Genomic DNA, 20,793 nt, shown 5'->3' on the forward strand with positions numbered 1-20,793 from the left:
TATTCAGATTGAGCTAAAACAAACACAGAAAAGAAAAACAAACACACAAAAGGCTCGAGGTCGTTCCCACCTAATAAAAGAAAGATAAAAACAAAAGTGAAATAGAAATAAAAGTACTACGAGTTCGCTTTCGGCCTCCAGTTACAGAATACTACGGGGCATTCCCCGAAATAAAATATTTACAAATCCTTCGGGGCATTCCCCGGATAAATTTAACTAAGGGAATGACCTCTCACCTCGAAACCAACATAAATCCTAAAGCTTGCCTACCCAAATGATGACGGCCTAACATGCTCCTAGCGGGCAATATAATAAAAGCAAAACAAATAAAAAGTAAATATATAAAGTTAATTTCATGTTCATTCCTTTTTAACTTTTCATTTTTTATTAGACTGAGCCCGACACCTAAAGCATGGAGACAAATCAATCATTAATGAGCTTCGGTCTTTCCATACTCCCACGGCCCAACAATCATCCAAACAATTTCATATCCAACAACCAATCAGTGAAATAACAAATAACATCCAATGCTCATGGAGAGGAAAAATACAATAAAGAAAATGAATTGAAGCATGACAAGAACAGCCATGTCCACCTCATCATCCCTTTGGAGACCAAATAATTGCATACTTCCCTTTCTTCACAAACAATTACCCGTTACCAATAAAATCACATAAGCACATGTTTACCCATTTAATTACTATTCTAATTCCCACTGTAAACTCAAAAATGCATTCGACACCGGAAAACAACGCCCTTTTTCATTGCATAAGAAAACAATCATACAGTAAATACTCAACGCCCATTAGATCAAGCCTGTTATTATGAAAAGTTCATGTACACTAGCACACATTTGAGCAAATAAACTGAATAATTATGCAAACTGTTGATGCGGACACAAACTACAGTTCTGGTAATCGAACACTTAACATGCCAAGATTGACCATGATGAAAGTAAACTAATCCAAACTTAGTTTGCAACACAGGAGATTAAGCGCAATTAGCAGTCTAATACCAGTTGATTAATGTCACACCCTTCTCCAAAATGCACACTATTTGATTTACTAACTCATGATCGAACTGACTATATGGGAAAACAACTCACAAATCCAAGTGAACTGAACTATTCTGTCTAGTCATGGAAACAACAGAGAAATTATAGTTCAACACATGTGAGAAAGTGTGATTCCGTTTCAGATATGGATAACTGGAAGGCATGGTTTTATTTGTAAGCATGTTTCAAAGAGTATGAAAATCCAAACTCGGAACTCCAAACCTTAAATAGAGATGAAGTCAAAGAACATACTACTCTAATGGCTGAAGGCCTTCGACTACTTAATCATAAGCAAAAACAATGACAAATCAACTTTCCGCTCGACACAATGAATACACAATTTTATCGCGATTGGTTCTAACACTTCAAATATCAATCTGACTGAACCAAACAGGGATCCGAACAGTTCATGCTCGTTTATCATCTAGGAGGTTTCACCAGAAAAATTCAACGCACATACAATCGACACAGAATGTAGACTCGAATCAGAGGGAAGTTAAACACAATCTTCGAAATCACTGCTTATTTAATCCATTTTTAATGACTCCTATACATTTCAATCCATTCCAAACAAATTCAAATAAAGAAGAGGGACGCGGGAATGAACCTTTAAAGTTGAACTCTTCTTTAAGTAACAATATATGATTCAACGGAAGCTCGGCTTCAATTCCCAGAATTCCAACGAAGAAACAAGCAAATGAATCAGACAGGAGCTCGGACGGAACTTCAGATTGGCGACTGATATCGAACCTCGAACCTCAGCTAAACTCCATTTCAAACAAGAACCAGAAGAAGAAACTGACTCTTTTTTTGTATTTTTCTGACTTTGATGTAAAATCCGAATCAGAATAAACTAATTTTTGTTCTTTTTTTTTATATATGAAAAATGAAACAAAACAGAATTAAAGAACACTAAAAGAAAACTCTAATTTTTGAATGAATTGAAATTTACGAAACAACCAAAAATTCGAAAAACCCTAGCTCTTTTTGTCAAGAAATTCTCCAAATTTTTCTCCCCCTTTTTCTGTCCGAAAAACATCAAATATATAGCTCTCTCTCGAAGCTTCCTCCTCCTTCTTCTCCAAGAAAGCATGTGGGACCACCAGATAAAATCCGAAAATCCCTTTCACAAATAAAAATAGGAAAAATGGAGATTTTTGGACAAAATTTCATCCAACGATTCCCATTCTTCCCAGATTTATTCAAGGGTCCGGATTTTTTGTTTAAACAAAAGAAATAGAAGAAGAAATCTGCGTGAATCGGATTGAAATGATGAGATTCGTTGGGATTTTGCTACGTGGAAAGATGAAACTAAGGGAAGGGGGACCATAGGGGACCAGTGCTTACGTGGAGTGCCGGATTTTGGTTGATTTCCGGCGGGTTTAGGGTGGTTGGGACGTGGCAAAGATGGAGATGGGGGTTGGGTGTGGCTGAAGTTGTATTTTTAGGTTTAGGGTTAGATTTAGGAATTATTAGGTTTTTATGTTATGGTGGGGAGGAATAGGGGCGATTGGATCTAGGGGTTTGGACGGCTGAGTTTGAAGGGAAAATGGGGCGGGTAGATGGGTAAATCCGGTTTGGGCTTGGGGCGTGGGTTAGGGTTATATGATTTTGGGCTTCTTTTTGCCCGAAATTGGGCCAAAAAAAAAATTTGGGACTTTTAACTCTTTTAAACCATAAATAGATAAAACTTGATCCTTTCTTTTAAAATGATTTAATATATATATATATATATATATATATATATATATATATATATATATATATATATATATATATATATATATATATATATATATATATATATATATATATATATATATATATATATATATATATATATATATATATATATATATATATATATATATATATATATATATATATATATATATATATATATATATATATATATATATATATATATATTAAAATTAGTAATTAAGTAAAATCTTATAGAAACAAACCCAAATAAATATTCTAAATATACTAGGACTATTAGAGGTGATTCGAATGTGTGGGTCAAAAATTACATGTCTACAATAAGCTCGCAAGATCGTATTCTAGCTATTTAAGCAATTTTCTCAACCCTTAACACAAGTTTCCTAAAATCCGACCCCGGGCCTACGTGCCCAGATTTCGAAATTTTTCGAAGGAAGTTGTTCTCTATAACCTAAGGATCAATAGTATATGATTTCTAATTCATTTCATAACAAATTTCGTGGTTAAATCTAATTTTTATCAAAACCCTAGGTTTTGCTCTAACCCCATGATTTTACCTTAATCCTAGTATTTAATCTACCTAAGACACAAGTATTAAACTAGGAATAGGTGGAATAAACTTACCTCAAGATGCTAGGTAGAAGTCCTCTCTCAAAAGCTCCCAAAATTGCCCAATAGATGAGTGAAAAGTGGTAAAAATGACTTAGAACCCGTATTAAATGAAGCTTACTGCTTCAACAATTTCCGCATCTACGGTTAGGGGACTGTATCTGCGGTCCCGCTTCTGTAAGGAAGAGACCGCATCTACGAAATTGGCCAAGCGGGCTGGTACCGCTTCTGCGGCTTGGGAGCCGCTTCTACGGTTTCGTGCCTGGCCTGCCTTGGCCACATCTGCGAGAGGGCAACCACTTCTACGGTCTCTCACCTGCGGCTGTCCAACCGCAGGTGCGGTTATGACAGATACCAGATGCTTCAGCCCCTTTCAACTTTTTCAACTTCACTTGAGCCTCGTCCGATTGACGCTCGGGGCTCCCAGGCCTCGCCTGAACACACCGATAAGTCTAAAATCATGAAACGGACCCGCTTGAACCTTCGGAATACCCGAAACAACGCTAAATCTACGAATCACCCCCTAAAACCAATTGAATCAAACTTATAAACTTCAAGTTCTTAACTTCACTTCTAACGTGCCGAAACGTACTTATACAACTCGGATTGACACCAAATTTGGCGGGAAAGTCTGAAATGTTATATTGGACCTGTACTGGGCTCTGGAACCAACATACGAACCCGATACCAACGTGATCAATCATTAACTAGAATTTCAGTTTAACAATTTCTAATAAAAATTCATTACTCGGGCTAGGGACCTCGGAATTCGATTCTGGGCATACGTTTGGGTCCCATACTTCCCTACGGACTCTCCAGGACTGTCAAAACATGAATCCGGGTCTATTTGCTAAAAATATTAACCAAAGTCAAATTTAGCCTTTTAAGAAAATCTTAAGGAGTCAAATGAGCATATTTCAACCCAACTCTTCCAAATCCCGAACCAACCATCCCCGCAGGTTGTAAATTAGTTAAAGCAAGAGTGAAAAGTTTTATTTAAGGGAACGGGGTTCTAAAAAGCAAAACGACCAGTCGGGTCGTTACATTCTCCACCTCTTAAACAAACGTTCGTCCTCGAACGGACATAGAAAAGTACCTGAGCTACTGAATAAATGTGGATATCTGCTCCGCATGTCCTCCTCGGACTCCCAGGTCGCCACTCTAATATCTTGAGCACTTTATTTGAGGTTAATTTCTAGTGCATGAAGTAATTCACACAACAGAGAAGGCGAGAAAAACATTGGCTATTGTTAAGTAGTATCATTCCTTTGTACTCACTCATGTTTCCTATGGAGTAGCTAGCTAAGTTTGTAATCTGCATAAGATCAACATATGCATGTAAGAAGGTCGTTAGATAACCATTTGGTCATTTGTATTGTAATTTCCACATATGATCTTGAACAACTTATAAATTTTAAAATACTGTAATTTGTATGCCTTTATATTCTGTTTTACACTCGTGATTTTGAATTAAGGTTCTAATTTTACTCATGAAGAGTAATATCACAGAGGGAGCTATAAAGTGGATAATATTGTTAGATCCACTTAAACTCCAGCAGAGTTTGTAAGAAATATACAACCATCAGAAGTGGTTATATTTTGTACATCTCATTGTAACTAAATTTTGTTAACCACCAAAAGTGGTATATGCCTATGACCATCAGGAGTGATAACTTAGGTTTTCTATGGTTACAATTGAAGATAAGTTACATAAATATTCTCTATAATAAATGCACGCCTCGATTTTCTCCTGAATTAGTAAATATTTTTAAAGAGGTTGAATCATCACAATTTGATGTGATTAATGTGCGTTCAGATAATTATATTTCATTCCCTAAAGGATGAGAACTTTTGATAAATATTAATCCATTCCCTGAAGTAAATGTGATAATATTAATAAAGCTCGTAAATATGAACACGCTTTTGATATGAATATATTACAATTCACCTCCAGAAGAGGTAATATGATTGATGGAATATATACTCAATATTTTGTATTTTAAATTTGCTCCTGAAGAAGTAACACAATTAAAATTTTCTCTTGAAGCAGGAAAATATTATGAAATTGTGTCTTTCTGTGCTTAAACAAAATAATAAGCTATTCAAAGTTATTTTTGAAGCACATTTTCATTCCCTGGAGTGAATGAAGAAATACCACAATTCACCTCCTGAAGAGATAAAATAACAAAGGATATAAATCTTGTTTTGTGGCATAAAGATCATTGTCACACGTACCCGTTGTACGTAAAATATCTTGAAATTTTTTATTAGATATCATTCCAAAGCAAAAGTATTCTTATAGAATGTTTTCTACTACAACCACATTAATATATTATGATTAGTTATCGAGTTCCCCGAAATAACAACTCATGGATCTTTCCCTGAAGAATGTAATGACTATGTGGTTACCGCTTTGATATAAAATATTCAGATGTTAATGGCGTTTCTCTCTGAAGGAGACATTTGTCACAAAGTTGGTGGTAAAAATACTGAAATTCTTAATTTCTTACATTTATAAATTTAGAATTGTCCTTATATTGTCAATTTGATTATGATTTTCTCTCGTGACACCAGAAGTGTCTGAGCACTATTTGGTAGTATAAAATTTTTCAAAAGCTCCTGGAGAACTAACTGTTTGTCTAAAAGACACATGATACAAGTAATGTCTGAATAATATTTGATTGTGGAAAATAAATTGAAGGCTCCCGAAGAACATATATGCAAATTTGTCATTCATATTATATTATTGTGGTCAAAACATATGTTATAGTAAACCCGAAGTTTACTAATACAAATGAAAATCATATTGAGACTACAAATGATTGAAAGATTGAAATCTTCATGTTTCCACAATCATAGGGGGTAAATATGTATGTGAGAAGTTACCCCCTTATTCTTCAATTTGTATTACATCATGTATCACAGTAAACCAGAAGTTTACTAATGCAAAAGCAGCTACAGTAAATTCAAAAATTTACTTATACAAAAGTATCACAGTAAATCAGAAGTTTACTAATGCAAAAGTAGCTACAATAAATCAAAAATTTACTTATACAAAGGTAGCCATAGTAAATCAGAAGTTTACTAATGCAAAAGAAGCTACAGTAAATCAAAAATTTACTTATACAAAAGTAGCCACAATAAATCAAAAGTGTACTAATACAAAAGCAGCTGCAGTAAATGAGAAATTTACTTATACAAAATTATGTGCCATAGTAAACCATAAGTTTACTAAGAGATAGCGCATGCCATGATAAACTTGAAGTTTTCATTTACCATTTTTAAATGAGCTATTTGAAAATTCAGATAAGCATATACTGAAGAACTAGAAGATTCTTCAAGAATTCTCTTGTGCTGCTTGTTCTCATAATAAATTAATTATACCAGCTAAAGTTGGGGCTAAGACCCCTGGTTCTGAAATATATAAAAGGTGAATATGGGCCCATTCACCTGTCATGTGAACCACTTATAGATGCATGTATAAGATGGTTACATGTATGTTTATTGTCAACCTGAAATTTGACATTTGAAATTGTTTTTCTCAATTAAGAGCATAACTTTTAGATTATGAAATCAAGATAGTTCATCTTGATAATGTTGATTTATATCCAAGCTGGTTTAGCATTGAATACCTCCTACTAATAGCTAAATCATTGCTTATGAGAATAAAGATTCATGTGTTGGTCTAAGATTTTCTAAATTGCATATAGCAGCACATGTATGCATCAGACCAACAATATATGATAAGTTCTCCCCTCACAATTGATTTAGGATCAGAAACTAAATATTTTTACTATCTTTTGATGTGTGGCATATGATTAATTTCTCTACCACAATGCACAAAGATATGTTTCACAAAGAAGATTGGGAATATATATTAGTTTTCTAACATTTGGGGGATGGAATAAACAGCTGAAAAATATGCTATATGAATCGAATTATCATTAATATGATCCTCACTTAGGAGATAATTCAAGTCAAATGCCAGAAGCATTTGCTGATTCAAAATTCAATATTATATTTCAGCTACAAATGTTCCTATAAAATTAAAGCCCTTGAAGGATAGAGTTAATTGTATGCATGAAGCGTGGTAGACCAATCGGTTCCAAAGGTAACAATCCTTGAAAAATGATAAGGAGCTAATGATCAAAATGATCATAATGAGGAGGAAATAAGCTTTAGAAGAGCCCACGACATAACATTTCATGAAACTCCAGAAGAAATTCAGGTACCTGAAAATAAAGAAAGTGATGAGATCTCAACAAGTTATGTCGCTTACGAACCGATACAAAGTGATCATTGATGATATATTTGATACAATATAGTGTACAATACTGTGAAATATTGTGAGGATCAGACCAGTAGTCCAGACACCTGAAGATGTCATCCCATTTAAATGCAAGGCATAACCTATATGACTCGTTTGATTAAGTCTAAATAAAGATCCCTAAAGGATTTAAAATGCTTGAAGCATATAATTCAAAGTCTCAAAAAATGTACTCGATCAAATTATAAAGATCTTTGTACGGTTTAAAGCAATTTGGGCGTATGTGGTATTATCGCCTCAGTGAATATTTGCTGAAAGAAAGTTACATATATGACATTATTTGTCCATATATTCAGCATTTGATATACTTGTTGTTTATGTTGATGACATAAATCTTATTAGAACTCCAGAAGAGCTTCAAAAGGTAATTGAATATCTTAAGAAAGAATTTAAGATGAAAGATCTTGAAAAGACAAAACTTTGTCTTGGTCTGCAAATTGTACATTTAGCGGACATGATCTTTATCCATCAATCTGTCTATACAGAAAGGGTCTTAAAATGCTTTTACATGGACAAAGCACACCCATTGAGTACACCAATGGTTGTTCGATCATTTGAAGTGGATAAGAATTTGTTCCGACCTCCAGAAGAGGATGAGGAACCCATTGGTCCCGAAGTACCCTATCTCAATGCAATTGGTGCACTAATGTATCTTGCTAATGCTACAAGGCCTGACATAGCATTTTTTGTTAGTTTACTAGCAAGATATAGTTCTTCTCCTATACGGATTAAGGATCCGTTCTTACCTCCAGAAGAGGATGATGGACTCTTTGGTCCTGATATACCCAAGTCTCTGTATTGTACTCTTTTTCCCTTGCTCAGGTTTTTTTCCACTGGATTTTTCCTGGTAAGATTCTTAATGAGGCAGCTTGCAATGTATATTATTAGTGTACTTTTTCCTTGACTAAGATTTTTTTCCCACGGAGTTTTTCCTAGTAAGGTTTTAACGAGGCACATAATAATGAACATCCAAGGGGGAATGTTTTGAAAATATTATTATGGATGTTCATTTATTACTCCGTTGTAGATAATTTTCCTGAAGAAGATTATCCATTTAGTACTCCATCGAAGTTTTCTACAAGCAGCTGATACAGACAGGTTGCAAGCAACTCAATAAAATGACTTCTAGCAGTTTCTTGATTTGATGAGATTAATTTAAATCGATCTGAAATAGTGGTAGATAATATTCTCTACAAATTCAACTTTTGAGAAGATGGTATACAAGATTGGAATGTGGAGACTCGAATATTTGAAACAAGGTTTTCATCAAGGGGAGTAAATTACGTGATGCGCTCTTTTTTCGTTACTAGGGTTTTTTCTCACGGGATTTTCCTTACAGGTTTTTAATGAGGCACCTAGTAATGCGTATTACGAAATATGTGTTCTCTTTTTCCTTCACTAGGATTCTTTCCACATGGATTTTTCCTAGTAAGATTTTAATGAGGTACATTATCTTTTAATGAACATCCAAGGGGAGTGTTATAAATATATTATATTATGGATGTTCATTTGTTATAAATATATTATATTATGGATGTTCATTTAGTACTCCGTTGTAAATAAGCTTCCTGAATAAGCTTATCCATATGGGACTCCGCCATAAATATGGTTATCTATTTAGTACTCTATTGGAAATAAGCTTCTTCATACTCCGTTATGGATAAATATTACCCCGGCAGAAGATTATCTATATCTAGTACAGTAGCAGCTTACAAGCAACTTACAAAAGGCTTACACAAAAGCTTACAAGTAGCTTATAGTACTAGCTTACATAATAGCTTTCTTTTTTCTATAAATAGAGGAGATTTAAGTCAATTGTGTACCTCAATTTGAAGTTGAATAATAAATATATAGGTTTTTTACTTTTAAGTCTTTATTTTATAATAAGGGTATTCTTCTGTAATATTCTAAATTTTACACCGAAATTCTCATCGATCAAAAGCTGAAGCTCTCAAAAGACACGTGAGAACCATGGCAATGGCGGTTGGAATCGGAGAAGGAAATTCGGTCGCCGGCGGTGGAAGTTTATCGGACCTTTACCAAAACTCCAGGCGGCTCTTACTCAAGTCTCGAGATGGTTTGGAGAGGCTCGAGCGTTTCGAGTACACTTCCTCTTCTTCTTCATCTTCCATCCCATCGTCATCTTCGAGCACCGCTATAGTCGATCCTTCGGAACAATCATTTGACGCCGTAAGGAAAGAAATCGCTCAGATCCAGTCTCTTTGCTCCGAAATGGAACTTCTCTGGCGATCTATACCTGCCAAATCCCAGCGTGATCTCTGGAAAAGGTACGCTTCATTTTCATTCTTTCTCGTTGGATTTTGATCTCCGACATTGAGATTGATTATTTGGTTTGCTTTAAAATACAAATTATGTCGTATTGGAATGATACGAGCGGAATGTATACGAGGATTTATATTGCTGATACAATTAGTGTGGGATTGAAACGCAGTTGATTGATAAGTTGAATTTGATGTTCGATGTTTGTGCGATTTATGGTCTAGTGTGGTTCATTTCTTCGATTAAGGTGAAAATGTTTGAAAATCTAGCTTGTTCAATAATTATAAGATCTTATCATCAGATCTGAAAATCCAGTGCATTGTGGATGAATTGTGTAAAAGTTTAGTGCCAGAAGACTAGGTATTTTGTCATCAAATTAAAGCATTTAGATTGAGATCCCAAGGTAAAGCGTCAGTTAAGGAGAAAATTTAATTTGAGAGATAGAGCAATGCAAGTTCTATATGTAATGTCAAATGGAGTAAATATGGTCAAAACTGAGAAACGAATGACAAAGAATCCCAACAAATTTATGGCATCTGGATGAAACGAGGAGGAGAGGATGGGAATTGTTGAATGGAATAATCTTACCACTTTCTTTAGCAATATGTAGATTTAAACTGAAAACATAAAAAGGTTATGACACTTGTAGCAATTTTTTTGTCTTCTCATAACAGAGATAAGGCTCAGAACCGCCTTGAAAATTCAGCTAATTATATTATGGATAAAGGAAACCAAATGATCTAAGAGTTGTGAATAGATGAATTCATAGAATTTAGACACTTTGTTACTATTTGATCTAAGCTATTTTAGCTTGTACTTTGACATTCTTTCGGGTTAATCCTTCAACTTAGCTAAGAATATGAAAATAAAGTATTCTACTCATTTTGGTGCTCTAATTTTTTCTCTTGTTTTCTCCCCCGAATATTTGCATCTGTTTTTTCCCTTTTGTTCTCCTTCTAAGTGTTAGGTTTGGTCTTTATTGTAAGAGTTGACAGAGCTAGCCAAAGTTATTTGTTTCACTGTTTGAGTTTGTTTAAATTTGGAAGCTGTTTATTTACGGCTTCAAACTCTAGTTAAGATCATTTCCCGTGTAAAATTTGAGTCCTCAGAGGGAAACTGGTGAAGAGGCTTACAGAGGAGCTGAATCTTAATTATTTTTAAGCTGACATAACTTCATAGTTCATATTCTCCAGCTCTTCCTTTTCTTTAAATGCTGAATTTCACTTTACAGTTGTTAGTCTGCGTCGCCCGGGTTATTTGGTTGTCCATTCAGTTGATGAGGTACACTTTTTTATGTGGAATATGAATAGGTTTGACATTAGAAATGTAGTCTACAATGCTTGAGTTGCTGTGTTTTTGTCTTAGTAAATGAGGCTTAAAATCTCATATAGGTTCCTTTTTGTAAAGTTCGGTGAACAACTTCGCTTGGTGTCTACTTTTGTATAATTTGGTGATTCAAGTATAAAAATCAATTTCGTAGATAAAGAACAGAAAAGCCACTTTGAAGGGGCTTGAGAAAATTAATCAGTCCCCCTTTTCTTTTCATCCTTTAGGTGCTGTTGAACTAAATGAATTGGAAGAATGTGTGTCCACCCTTCGAAGGATGGCTGCAGATTTAGATGGGTGACTTTGGATATTCTATGCTAGTTTAGGTTTACAAAGCTCTTTGTCTATGATAAAATTAGTTGCAGGCCACTCCTTGTAAAAAAAAATTCATCCAAATAAAAGAAGAAGTCAAGTCACTGGATTGTTGGAATAGCTCTTCTAGGATGACATAAGAGAAGCTATATGCATATAGGGGAATTATGCGAAAATGGTCCAGAAGGCGTAGTGGAGAAAGCACCAACTTGCAATAACTGATGTGCCTGTTTGTTGAATTAAGGAGTGGCTGATTAAGTTGACTGTATAGTCTGGAAGTAAACAGAAGGTCATGCTTTTTTGGAGCTTCTTCAGTGCATGCTCAATGCTGTGTTTATGTCTTCCTTGTGCAGAAAAGTGGAACAAGTGGCTGAAGAAGCTGACTCTTTGAAAACTAGTTTGGATAAATACAATTTAAGACATCAGCGGCGTATGCAAGAAGCCCGGGAAAGAGCAGAACTGATTGGGAGAGCTGTATGGCATTGTTTTCTTACAGGTGTTATAAAATTTTATTATGATACTCTGATGTTTCCTTCTAATGGATTATTTATTGTTTTAGAATGGTGATTCATCCCATGTTCTGAGGATTTTCGATGACGAAGCACAGGCGATGCAATCTGCTCGTAGGTCATCAAGAATGATGGAAGAAACCTTGGCAACAGGTGTGGCCATTCTGTCTAAATATAGTGAGCAAAGGGATCGTTTGAAGGTACTTTTCAACAGAGACTACTCCTTTACATACTGAACAGCATAGAAACTTGTTTTGTTTGTTACTGCCTTGATATGAGATTTAAATGCTGAAACATGCTGGGGATTCTTTTGCCTGGAAAGTGGGAAAATGATGCCTGTTTGGTGACGCCATTATGCTATCTTATCGTTCCAAGTTATATAACTTTTCACTAGATATATGTGGCTGAAAGACGGGAGGGTGAATAAGTCGATTTATATTAGCTTGCAGAAGTATGATTCTTCCTCCATGTTTTGTTTATAGAATTTAGAGATTGATAAAAAAAAAAAAGAATTTAGAGATTGAACGGCAATATGATATAGAGATTTTTTTCTATTCGGACTTAAAAATAATTAAGAGGAATGGTTAATCGAGTTTTGCTCCTTACTACTAACTCTTTTATAGCAAAAAGAAGAAATGTGGTAGCAAAGCAAAAGTGTAAAGTAAGGAGAGCTAAAAGCTCCTCTTTGTTTTAGGTTTCTGTTGTTCAAGCTCTGGCTGCAAGAGTATTTTTCCAAAACTTTTGGGTCTGGATTCCTGGTTGAAAGGGGAAACTTGTTCATCTGACTTTGGGCCGTAGAGCTTTGCGTTTTAAATCAACAGGGCCTTGGGTATTTTAAATCAACCCCTTTGCTAAATATGGAAAAGCTATACTATGTAAAGGAATACATATGATATAAGATGGTCAACATTAGTTATCACTTTTGTTAAAACACAATTTTTGTCACTATCACTGTTATTACTTTCTAAAGTTTGTGTCAGTCTCGAGCATTATGGTTAAACTGATGGTCTTTTGTTAAACATTGTTGCAGAGAGCTCAACGTAAAGCGCTGGATGTGCTTAACACTTTGGGCCTGTCGAATTCTGTTATGAGACTCATTGAGAAGAGGAATCGTGCTGATCGATGGATCAAATATGCAGGGATGGTCTTAACAATCGTAATCCTGATTTTCATTTGGAGGTGGACAAGATGATAGGTGCTATATCATCAAGGGGACTATTAAAATGAGCACTTTTTCTTGTGGTAGTATTGAGAGGCAATGAAATTGTGAGAGTGATTTGAAAGGAATCAGAGAGGAATCCGAGCCATTTTTAGCTAATGTGCAGATCTTGATAAGCATTGCAATGTAAATGTCAAAATGAACATCATTTTTTGGAAACATAACTGGTGTATCAATGATGTTATCAAGTTTATGTTGTATGATTGCATCTCATTGGAGTTAAAAGGTAAGCTACTGTCATTTCCTTCTTGGCTTTTAACTTTTATAGATTGAATCAATTTCTCAGTAGCTATACCAAAAATGAACCAATGTCAACAGAGGAGTTCCAGCGTGGAGCATCCAAGCGAGCAAGAAAACCCTATGGTTAAAACCTATATTCAATCCAGGTCTAACTCCGCAAAGTTTTGAATTTTTAAATTAGAAAAGATTCTGTCTTTATGTCTTCTACTATGCCTTTAGAATAACTTGGGTTATTATAAATTGGTGCCTAACGTATCAGGACATTCTGTTCCTACAGGGTTCTGTTAGTAAGCTACTGATTTTAAATCTTAGCTTGCTCCATTTTCTAATATTTGCTAGGACTAAAGAACTTAGGACAGAAAAATGAAAGAAAAAATAAAACCATAAACTGCTTTTTCTGGTGACTTTATAGTCCGATTCTTCCTTTCTTGTAGGTAGGTAATCATATTTTAGTTGCTACTCTGTCTCTCCTCTGTTACGATTTGGGATAAACATAACCATCGAACTCCACATTCTTCCAATTCAGGAGTTTTAGCCTCTTGGAGGTTTAATAAGGCATTTATGTTAAAAAATGAAACTGCTAAAACAAAAAAGCTAGCACAGGAATGCAAAGAAGCTAAACAAAGGAAAGCTTAATGAAAGTTGAGAGAAAAGATAAAAGAAAATTCTGGTTTTATTGATTTCTTCAATGTGTCCATACAGCCAAAAGCTAAGGAAACATATAATACATAGAGAAAGGATAAGAACGGTCAGTTGACACATAACAAAATTCTCTGGCAAAAGGATTCAGAGACATTGTTTACCACTTCAAACTAAGTGGGGTTAGCTATCCAATTAAGGCTTCCAACATGAGGAGTTGCTTGACAGGACTTGGGCATACCAGAAATGCTTATGATCTTCAATATTTTCTCATGCATGCTATAGGCAATTAAAATCCCACCTTGACAATCTAGCAAGATGCTACCATTCTTAAGCATGCACATCACTTTAACAGTTCCCTTCTGCAAACTAGTCCTCCAAATGTCATATGATTGGGGTGACATATCTTGACCCACAATTGAAGAAGCTCCAATATTGTACTCTTTCACCCAAGATTCTTTCTTGTTATACGCTTCCATGATCCAAATTTCCAAGTTCTCGCCATTAGAGGTTAATAAACACGTGCATAGACACCCTCTGAGTGAAGCCAGATGATAACTACAATGAAATAAGTTGACATTGAAGTCAGGTCGTGGAACTTCTTGAAATGCATCATTAAATAGGTCAAAGGAAACGATAAGGCGATCAAGGTGCCAGTTAAATCTAGTCACCCAATGGAGTCTTCCACTGACCAAAACACCAGGTGAATGATGAAGCTTGTAAGGTAATTCCCCTAAATTTCTCCAAGTATTGCTTCCTAGGCTGAACACGTGAACTTCTGAACGTGGAAGATCATGATCGTGTGTATTTACCGGAGACCAAGTTGCATAGTAGACATGAGGATAGTAGCCTATTTTAATAACCTTGTACTCATTAGTAGCAGGATGAAATCCAAAACCATAAACCACTTCATTCACTTCAAACTCATGATTACAATGTGGCAACTTCTTGTGTTCTGCGGTAAAAGGATTGTATATGTACACAGCTTGATGGTCGTAGACGCCAGATAGGCATAGCAGGCCTTTACATGATCCTACTACTCGAAATTTTGCCATGGATGCTGAAAAGGGAATCTGAATCTCTCTCAATGTGTGTTCATCATCATCATGATCAGATAGTTCAACAAAGAAAAGCTGCTCTTTTTGAGGATGGTAACTTTTAAAGATGATGCATGGATTGATCTTCAATGCACGAGTCAAGTGCAGATCGACAAGGCGTGAATCATGTGTTAACATATTCCAAGTTTGGCATACAAACCTGAACTGAATGAGAGATGAAATAGGAAGCCTCGAAACTATGTCGAGTGCTATTTCATTTTGCAGACTATCCATCAGATGTCTGCTCTCACCAGCCGGCTTCCTTTCTCTTTTATGAATGGAGTCCATGAACAAAGTAATATCAGAACTAACAAAGCACAGAAACCTTTGTTAGGTATACTATCAAGACATCAGATCTGAAGATAAGTACTAAGTACTAACCAAGTAAGAAACTCAGAGATGAAGAGAACCTTTGCAGGTAAAAGGGGACAAGAGTTGAATACAATTATCAATCATCACAAACTGACAAGGTGATTGAAACCAAAAATGTTGATTGCGTTACTTTTTGTCCGCCTGGGAATTAGTATTCTAAATTCTAACTTCATGTCCCCATCATAAGTTAGCTGGACAATAAGTACATAAATAACAACTTGCATCAGAATATTCCTCATTTAAAACTGCTTGAGGTGTGAGAATTTGTTATCGTGTAGCCTGGGAATTCTTTTGTTTTGTACAAATAGCAAAAAGATCTATCATGACCCATCATTGCAAAAAATATATTTGAAAATCCTTAAATTTCCTAGATATATACACTGAGCAAGCATGCAAATACATTTTACTAGTCATGAAAAGAAAATAGAAACATTCGATCAGGTGGCGATGTCAGAAGCTAGCATCACATGAGGACGCTTGACAATCCAAGGCGTGAACCAGTAAACCTCTCCGATAAAATTTTCATCCAACTGTTGTGTTGCTACAATCTAGTATTCCTGAGAACAGTTGCCTAAATCAGACAAAAGGTTTACATCCTTGAGCGACCAACTCAAGAGAGAAAGACAGAGAGATTTAGGTCAATGTCAGGAGACAGGATGACCATTACCAAGGAGAACAAGCAAAAACAACCCAGTATAATTCCACTAGTGGGGTCTGGGGAGGGTAGTGTGTACGCACACCTTACCCCTACCCTGGAGTAGAGAGGTTGTTTCCAATAGACCCTCGGCATCCTTCCCTCCAAGAACTCCCCACCTTGCTCTTGGAGTGACTCGAACTCACAACCTCTTGGTTGGAAGTGGAGGTTGTTTACCATCGGAGCAACCCCTCTTGTCAAAAATTGCATAACCAGATTTATTCCTGCTTGAGGAGGGGTACTATGTTATTAAGTTTCAAGATACTGATCAGGCAGTTGCCCAACTTGTCTTGAATTTCCTTACATCTTTGAAGTCCAGAGGCTTATAAAAGATCTCAGCTGAGATATTAGTTCGTTGCCCACTCACTTCAATTTCTGAACGACATGTAATCCTCCCAACACTGCTTCCTTCGACATCTCCCCTAACTTCCCAGCAGTTTCTTCAGCTCAGTTTACCCAAACGCCCAATGGAGGATTGGACACAGCAGTACGCTTCTTTGCGCAGGACTCCTCCAATTTCTGAATGACATGTAATCCTCCCGATACTGCTTCCCTCGACATCTCCCCTAACTTTCCACCAGTTTCTTCAGCTCAGTTTACCCTAATGCCCAATGGAGGTTTGGACACAGCAGTACGCTTCTTTGCGCAGGACTCCTCCAATTTCTGAATGACATATAATCCTCCCGATGCTGCTTCCCTCGACATCTCCCTTAAATTTCCAACAGTTTCTTCAGCTCAGTTTACCCTAACGCCCAATGGAGGGATTGGACATGGCAGTACGCTGGAGGGATCGGGAAGAAAGGTTCCGCAATGGAGTTTCACAGAAGAGGGGGTCATGGCATACGATGCTTGGAAAAGTGGGGCAGAAAATGCAGATGGATGAAGTTACAGCAGGAGGAACCTCGGGAGTTTTTTGGATCACTAACATGCCTCCTTAGATTTAAAAACTGAAGTGTCCTTTATGTGACCAGCTACAATTGTTTGAAGCCACATGAGAACCGCCATGAAATCCTTTTGATGTGAAGTCACCAAAAAGTAGAATTTAGTCAATTTACTATATGAACCATTGACTTACAAGCTTTTTAAAGGCTCCCCCAGTATGCGACCTTCTCCGTATACAAAGTAGATCTGTAGAACTACAAAATATAAGTCCCTTTCAGTCTTGAAAGATCATTTCACAGTAATAAATAAATAAATATGCATACACCAGATAATATCATAATCATTTGCACAACCAAAGAAAGAATCAAATTTGCCAATATTTGGGAGATATAGGATGGCGGAGATATAATTTTTTGATCATCGCATCTTACAAGAAGAAATATCCCATTGACCAATTTCAAGACAATCTTCTTCTTAGGTAGGCCTATCCCTGAAAAAAACATGACAAATACAAATAACTGTCTAATACCCTTATTACAACTATTAGTGTTAACATCTACAGGAAAACATGTATATTCATATAAATTTCAGCTTATAGGACTCCACACTGTATGAGATGGCAAGAACAACACCTCTACATATCATCAATTAATCTAGAAAAATGTTTCATTAAGGTCAGTTTACTCTTTGATATCACTACGAACACAGTTTACCTGGATCAACTATCATGTATGTTCCTCAGTTTCATCTTCACCGCTATCCAGTACAGAACCAACTTCTTGAACAACATCAGCAGTCGAATTTGCCTGCTCTACGAATCTATCTTCTTTCCCGACTAAAGCCAGGCTCTCGAAAAAAGGCTCACCATGAAACGAGCGATTGGTGCCATGGACTCCAAGATAGCTTATGCTTATCTTCTTGGGGTTGTATGAAACCATTCCTACCATTCTGGCAGAAATCAATAACTCGCCGTGAGCCCTAAATCCCACAATATTCCTGAACCCTCCTCTCAAATCAATATTATGAAGTCTACTCCAAGACTTCACCACACCATACTCTTTCATCACCCATATCCAGCAATAATCACTCTGCCAAAACTTTTCATACTCGACTAGCGTGAGCGATGTGCCCATAACCATCACATCCAATTTCATCACATTTCTCTCAGCAACACTATCTGGCAAACGTATTTCACTAAAATTTTCAGTTCCCACATGAAATGCTACAATAAAGCTATAATCTTTATTATTACCACTGCTGCTGCTGCTGCTACTGTTATTATTATTACTACTATCACCATTACCATCATCATCATCATCACCCGAATTAGATGCAATCCAATGAACGGCACCATTAAGATAAGCCGAAACAGAATGATTCTGATGCAAAATATACGAAGGACCCACATCAGAAATGCTCCTCCAAACCCCACTACTCAAAGAGAAAACCTCAATCCCAGGTGGAACCAAGAATTTAACTGCCCTCAATTTATCAAGAAACTCAATAGTTGGTGGAAACTGCAACTTATAATCCTCAGTAGCAGTACTATTATAAACAACTCTAACAACTTTATAGTCATTCTTCACAACATCAAATCCAAACCCATAAATACAAGATCCACGTCCATTATACCCTAAATTAGGCCTGGGCAACTTCAAATGTTTACGAATTATAGGGTTCCATAAAATCACTGTATCCGTATATTTATCATAATCATCAGAAAGGCAAATAAGACCATTACAGCAACCAATGATTCTTAAATACTCACTACGACTCTTTTCGGGGCATTTCAGCTCTAGATATTCCTGGAACGAATCAACATCCGGGGAATCATTTTCATCTTCATCGTCGAAGTGTAAAGCGTAACGTTCGACCCTGTCGAACATGTTGTAGTGACGAACGAATAATAAAGGCCGGCGATTGGTGTTGCTGATGATTTGGGTATTGTGATGTACGGAAATGAAATTAGGGTTTGTGATTAAGGAATACCATGATTTGCATACGGTGGTGCAGTGAATTAGAGATTTTAAAGGTAGTTTTGATAGAATTTCGACAAGAACATCCTTCGGTAGATAATCTGACATTTTTTTTTCAGCTTACAGATGTGATTGTGTATGTGAGATTTTTGAGCTAGGAAACGAGTGAATTACAAGTAAAGTAACCCTAGTTTTTGTTCTTTGGTGGAAGATGACGATGAGGTTACCGGAAACGTGCATAGCCGGTTACTGGGAATCTCAAATTTAAAAATAATTTAATTTTAAACTTTTTATTCAAAAAAAAAATGTGCTAGAGGCAATGCTAGTTCATGATTCGGTTTTTTCCTAAAAAGAAATCAAACCAAGTAAGTCGGATTTTTCTCGATTAGGTTTATGTCGATTTTTCGATTTTTTCGGTTATTTGTTGGTTTTTTCTTAAATATAATACATACACTACCAAACACACATTTCGGCGACCACATTTTCAACATGACACTATCAAATCAATTGCCCTTTGAGAAAATTATTATTTACCAAGATATATTGATGATAATTGAATCAAATAGTGATGAATAATTTAAGGACTCAATTAAAAATATATTATTTTTAACATGAAATAAATTCTTACACTTAACAAAAGAAAATTACCAATTAAACTAGAATGTAAAGGTAAAGAACTGTACTAAAAGTGCAAACGATTAATATTTACTATAGAAATTTAAAACTTTGTATAAAAGTATGCATATATATAGGTGTAATAATAAATTTAAAGTAGTTACTCCTATATTTGGTTTGGTTTGGTTTTTTTTAACTAAAATCAAAACCAAACCAAATTTGATCGATTTTTAAATTTCAAAACCAAAATCAAACCAAAAAGTATCGATTTTTTTGGTTGATTTGATTTGGTTTTCGGTTTGGTTCGAGTTTTCGGATTTTTATGAACTCCCCTAACAGCAAGTACTAATTTTGCACACGCAATTGAACTTTTTGCACTCAATGAAACATTGAAAATTGATACTTATGTCAAATTCAATACTTTTTATCAAAAGTATATCTATCGTAGTGGTAGCAAAATGAATAAAAATAATAATAATTTATTTATATTATTCATTAAAAAATAAGTTGGATAATAAACTTTTTAAAAATGGATCAAATATGAATAAGATCCATATTATCCACTTAAAAATGGATAACCAATGAGTTTAACTTTTACATTTACAAAGATTCAAATTTGGGGGACTAGAAATCCTCCTAAAAGTAATCATATTCAATAACTCATGGATAATATGGCCGGTTAACAAATTTTTTATTCATATTAATATTTTATTCGTTTTTTGCATAACTCATTTTAACCCGCACATATTTGATCCAACACTCCCGTTCGCCATCCCTATTCTATAGTATACCAAGCACGCCTAGTATTTGTTCCGTATTTTTTATATCGGTATTATTATTATTATTGTTATTATTATTATTATTATTGTTATTATTATTATTATTATTATTATTATTATTATTATTATTATTATTACTAC

At 35.4% G+C, this 20,793-nt stretch overlaps 3 protein-coding genes across 5 annotated transcripts; 1 reads left to right on the forward strand and 2 right to left on the reverse strand.

The window, feature by feature from the left end:
* Window positions 1-9,614: 9,614 nt before the first annotated feature.
* LOC107778968 (membrin-11) lies at window positions 9,615-13,602 on the forward strand. Its single transcript, XM_016599300.2, has 4 exons — window positions 9,615-10,000; window positions 11,984-12,104; window positions 12,190-12,339; window positions 13,170-13,602. The coding sequence occupies exons 1-4, from the start codon at window positions 9,684-9,686 to the stop codon at window positions 13,329-13,331; spliced, it is 750 nt and encodes a 249-aa protein (XP_016454786.1). The 5' UTR covers window positions 9,615-9,683; the 3' UTR covers window positions 13,332-13,602.
* A 651-nt stretch (window positions 13,603-14,253) lies between these two features.
* Window positions 14,254-19,437, reverse strand: LOC107778969 (F-box/kelch-repeat protein At3g23880). Of its 3 annotated transcripts, none has more exons than XR_012695835.1 (3): window positions 17,996-19,432; window positions 17,480-17,528; window positions 14,254-17,371 (listed from the first exon to the last, which is right to left on the reverse strand). XR_012695835.1 is itself a non-coding variant. In XM_075223433.1 (2 exons), the coding sequence occupies exon 1, from the start codon at window positions 19,364-19,366 to the stop codon at window positions 18,008-18,010; it is 1,359 nt and encodes a 452-aa protein (XP_075079534.1). In that variant the 5' UTR covers window positions 19,367-19,437; the 3' UTR covers window positions 17,639-17,772; window positions 17,996-18,007. The 3 variants fall into 3 exon arrangements, 1 of the variants encoding a protein (XP_075079534.1); XR_012695834.1 differs by having other exon boundaries at window positions 17,480-17,536; window positions 17,996-19,425; XM_075223433.1 differs by lacking the exons at window positions 14,254-17,371; window positions 17,480-17,528 and adding an exon at window positions 17,639-17,772 and having other exon boundaries at window positions 17,996-19,437.
* On the reverse strand, window positions 14,411-15,622 carry LOC107778971 (F-box protein At3g07870-like). The gene has a single exon (XM_016599304.1). The coding sequence runs from the start codon at window positions 15,620-15,622 to the stop codon at window positions 14,411-14,413; it is 1,212 nt and encodes a 403-aa protein (XP_016454790.1).
* Window positions 19,438-20,793: the final 1,356 nt, after the last annotated feature.

The sequence above is a fragment of the Nicotiana tabacum genome, chromosome 10 (genome assembly GCF_000715075.1).
Source record: "Nicotiana tabacum cultivar K326 chromosome 10, ASM71507v2, whole genome shotgun sequence".
NCBI lineage: Eukaryota > Viridiplantae > Streptophyta > Magnoliopsida > Solanales > Solanaceae > Nicotiana > Nicotiana tabacum.

Excerpts from the sequence above, each read along its gene's own strand:
- LOC107778968 (XM_016599300.2), top strand. The coding sequence starts at position 9,684 with ATGGCAATGGCGGTTGGAATCGGAGAAGGAAATTCGGTCGCCGGCGGT. Across the intron at positions 12,105-12,189 it reads CAGAACTGATTGGGAGAGCT|AATGGTGATTCATCCCATGT; the intron begins GTATGGCATTGT and ends TTATTGTTTTAG. Across the intron at positions 12,340-13,169 it reads AGCAAAGGGATCGTTTGAAG|AGAGCTCAACGTAAAGCGCT; the intron begins GTACTTTTCAAC and ends ACATTGTTGCAG.
- LOC107778971 (XM_016599304.1), bottom strand. The coding sequence starts at position 15,622 with ATGGACTCCATTCATAAAAGAGAAAGGAAGCCGGCTGGTGAGAGCAGA.
- LOC107778969 (XM_075223433.1), bottom strand. The coding sequence starts at position 19,366 with ATGTCAGATTATCTACCGAAGGATGTTCTTGTCGAAATTCTATCAAAA.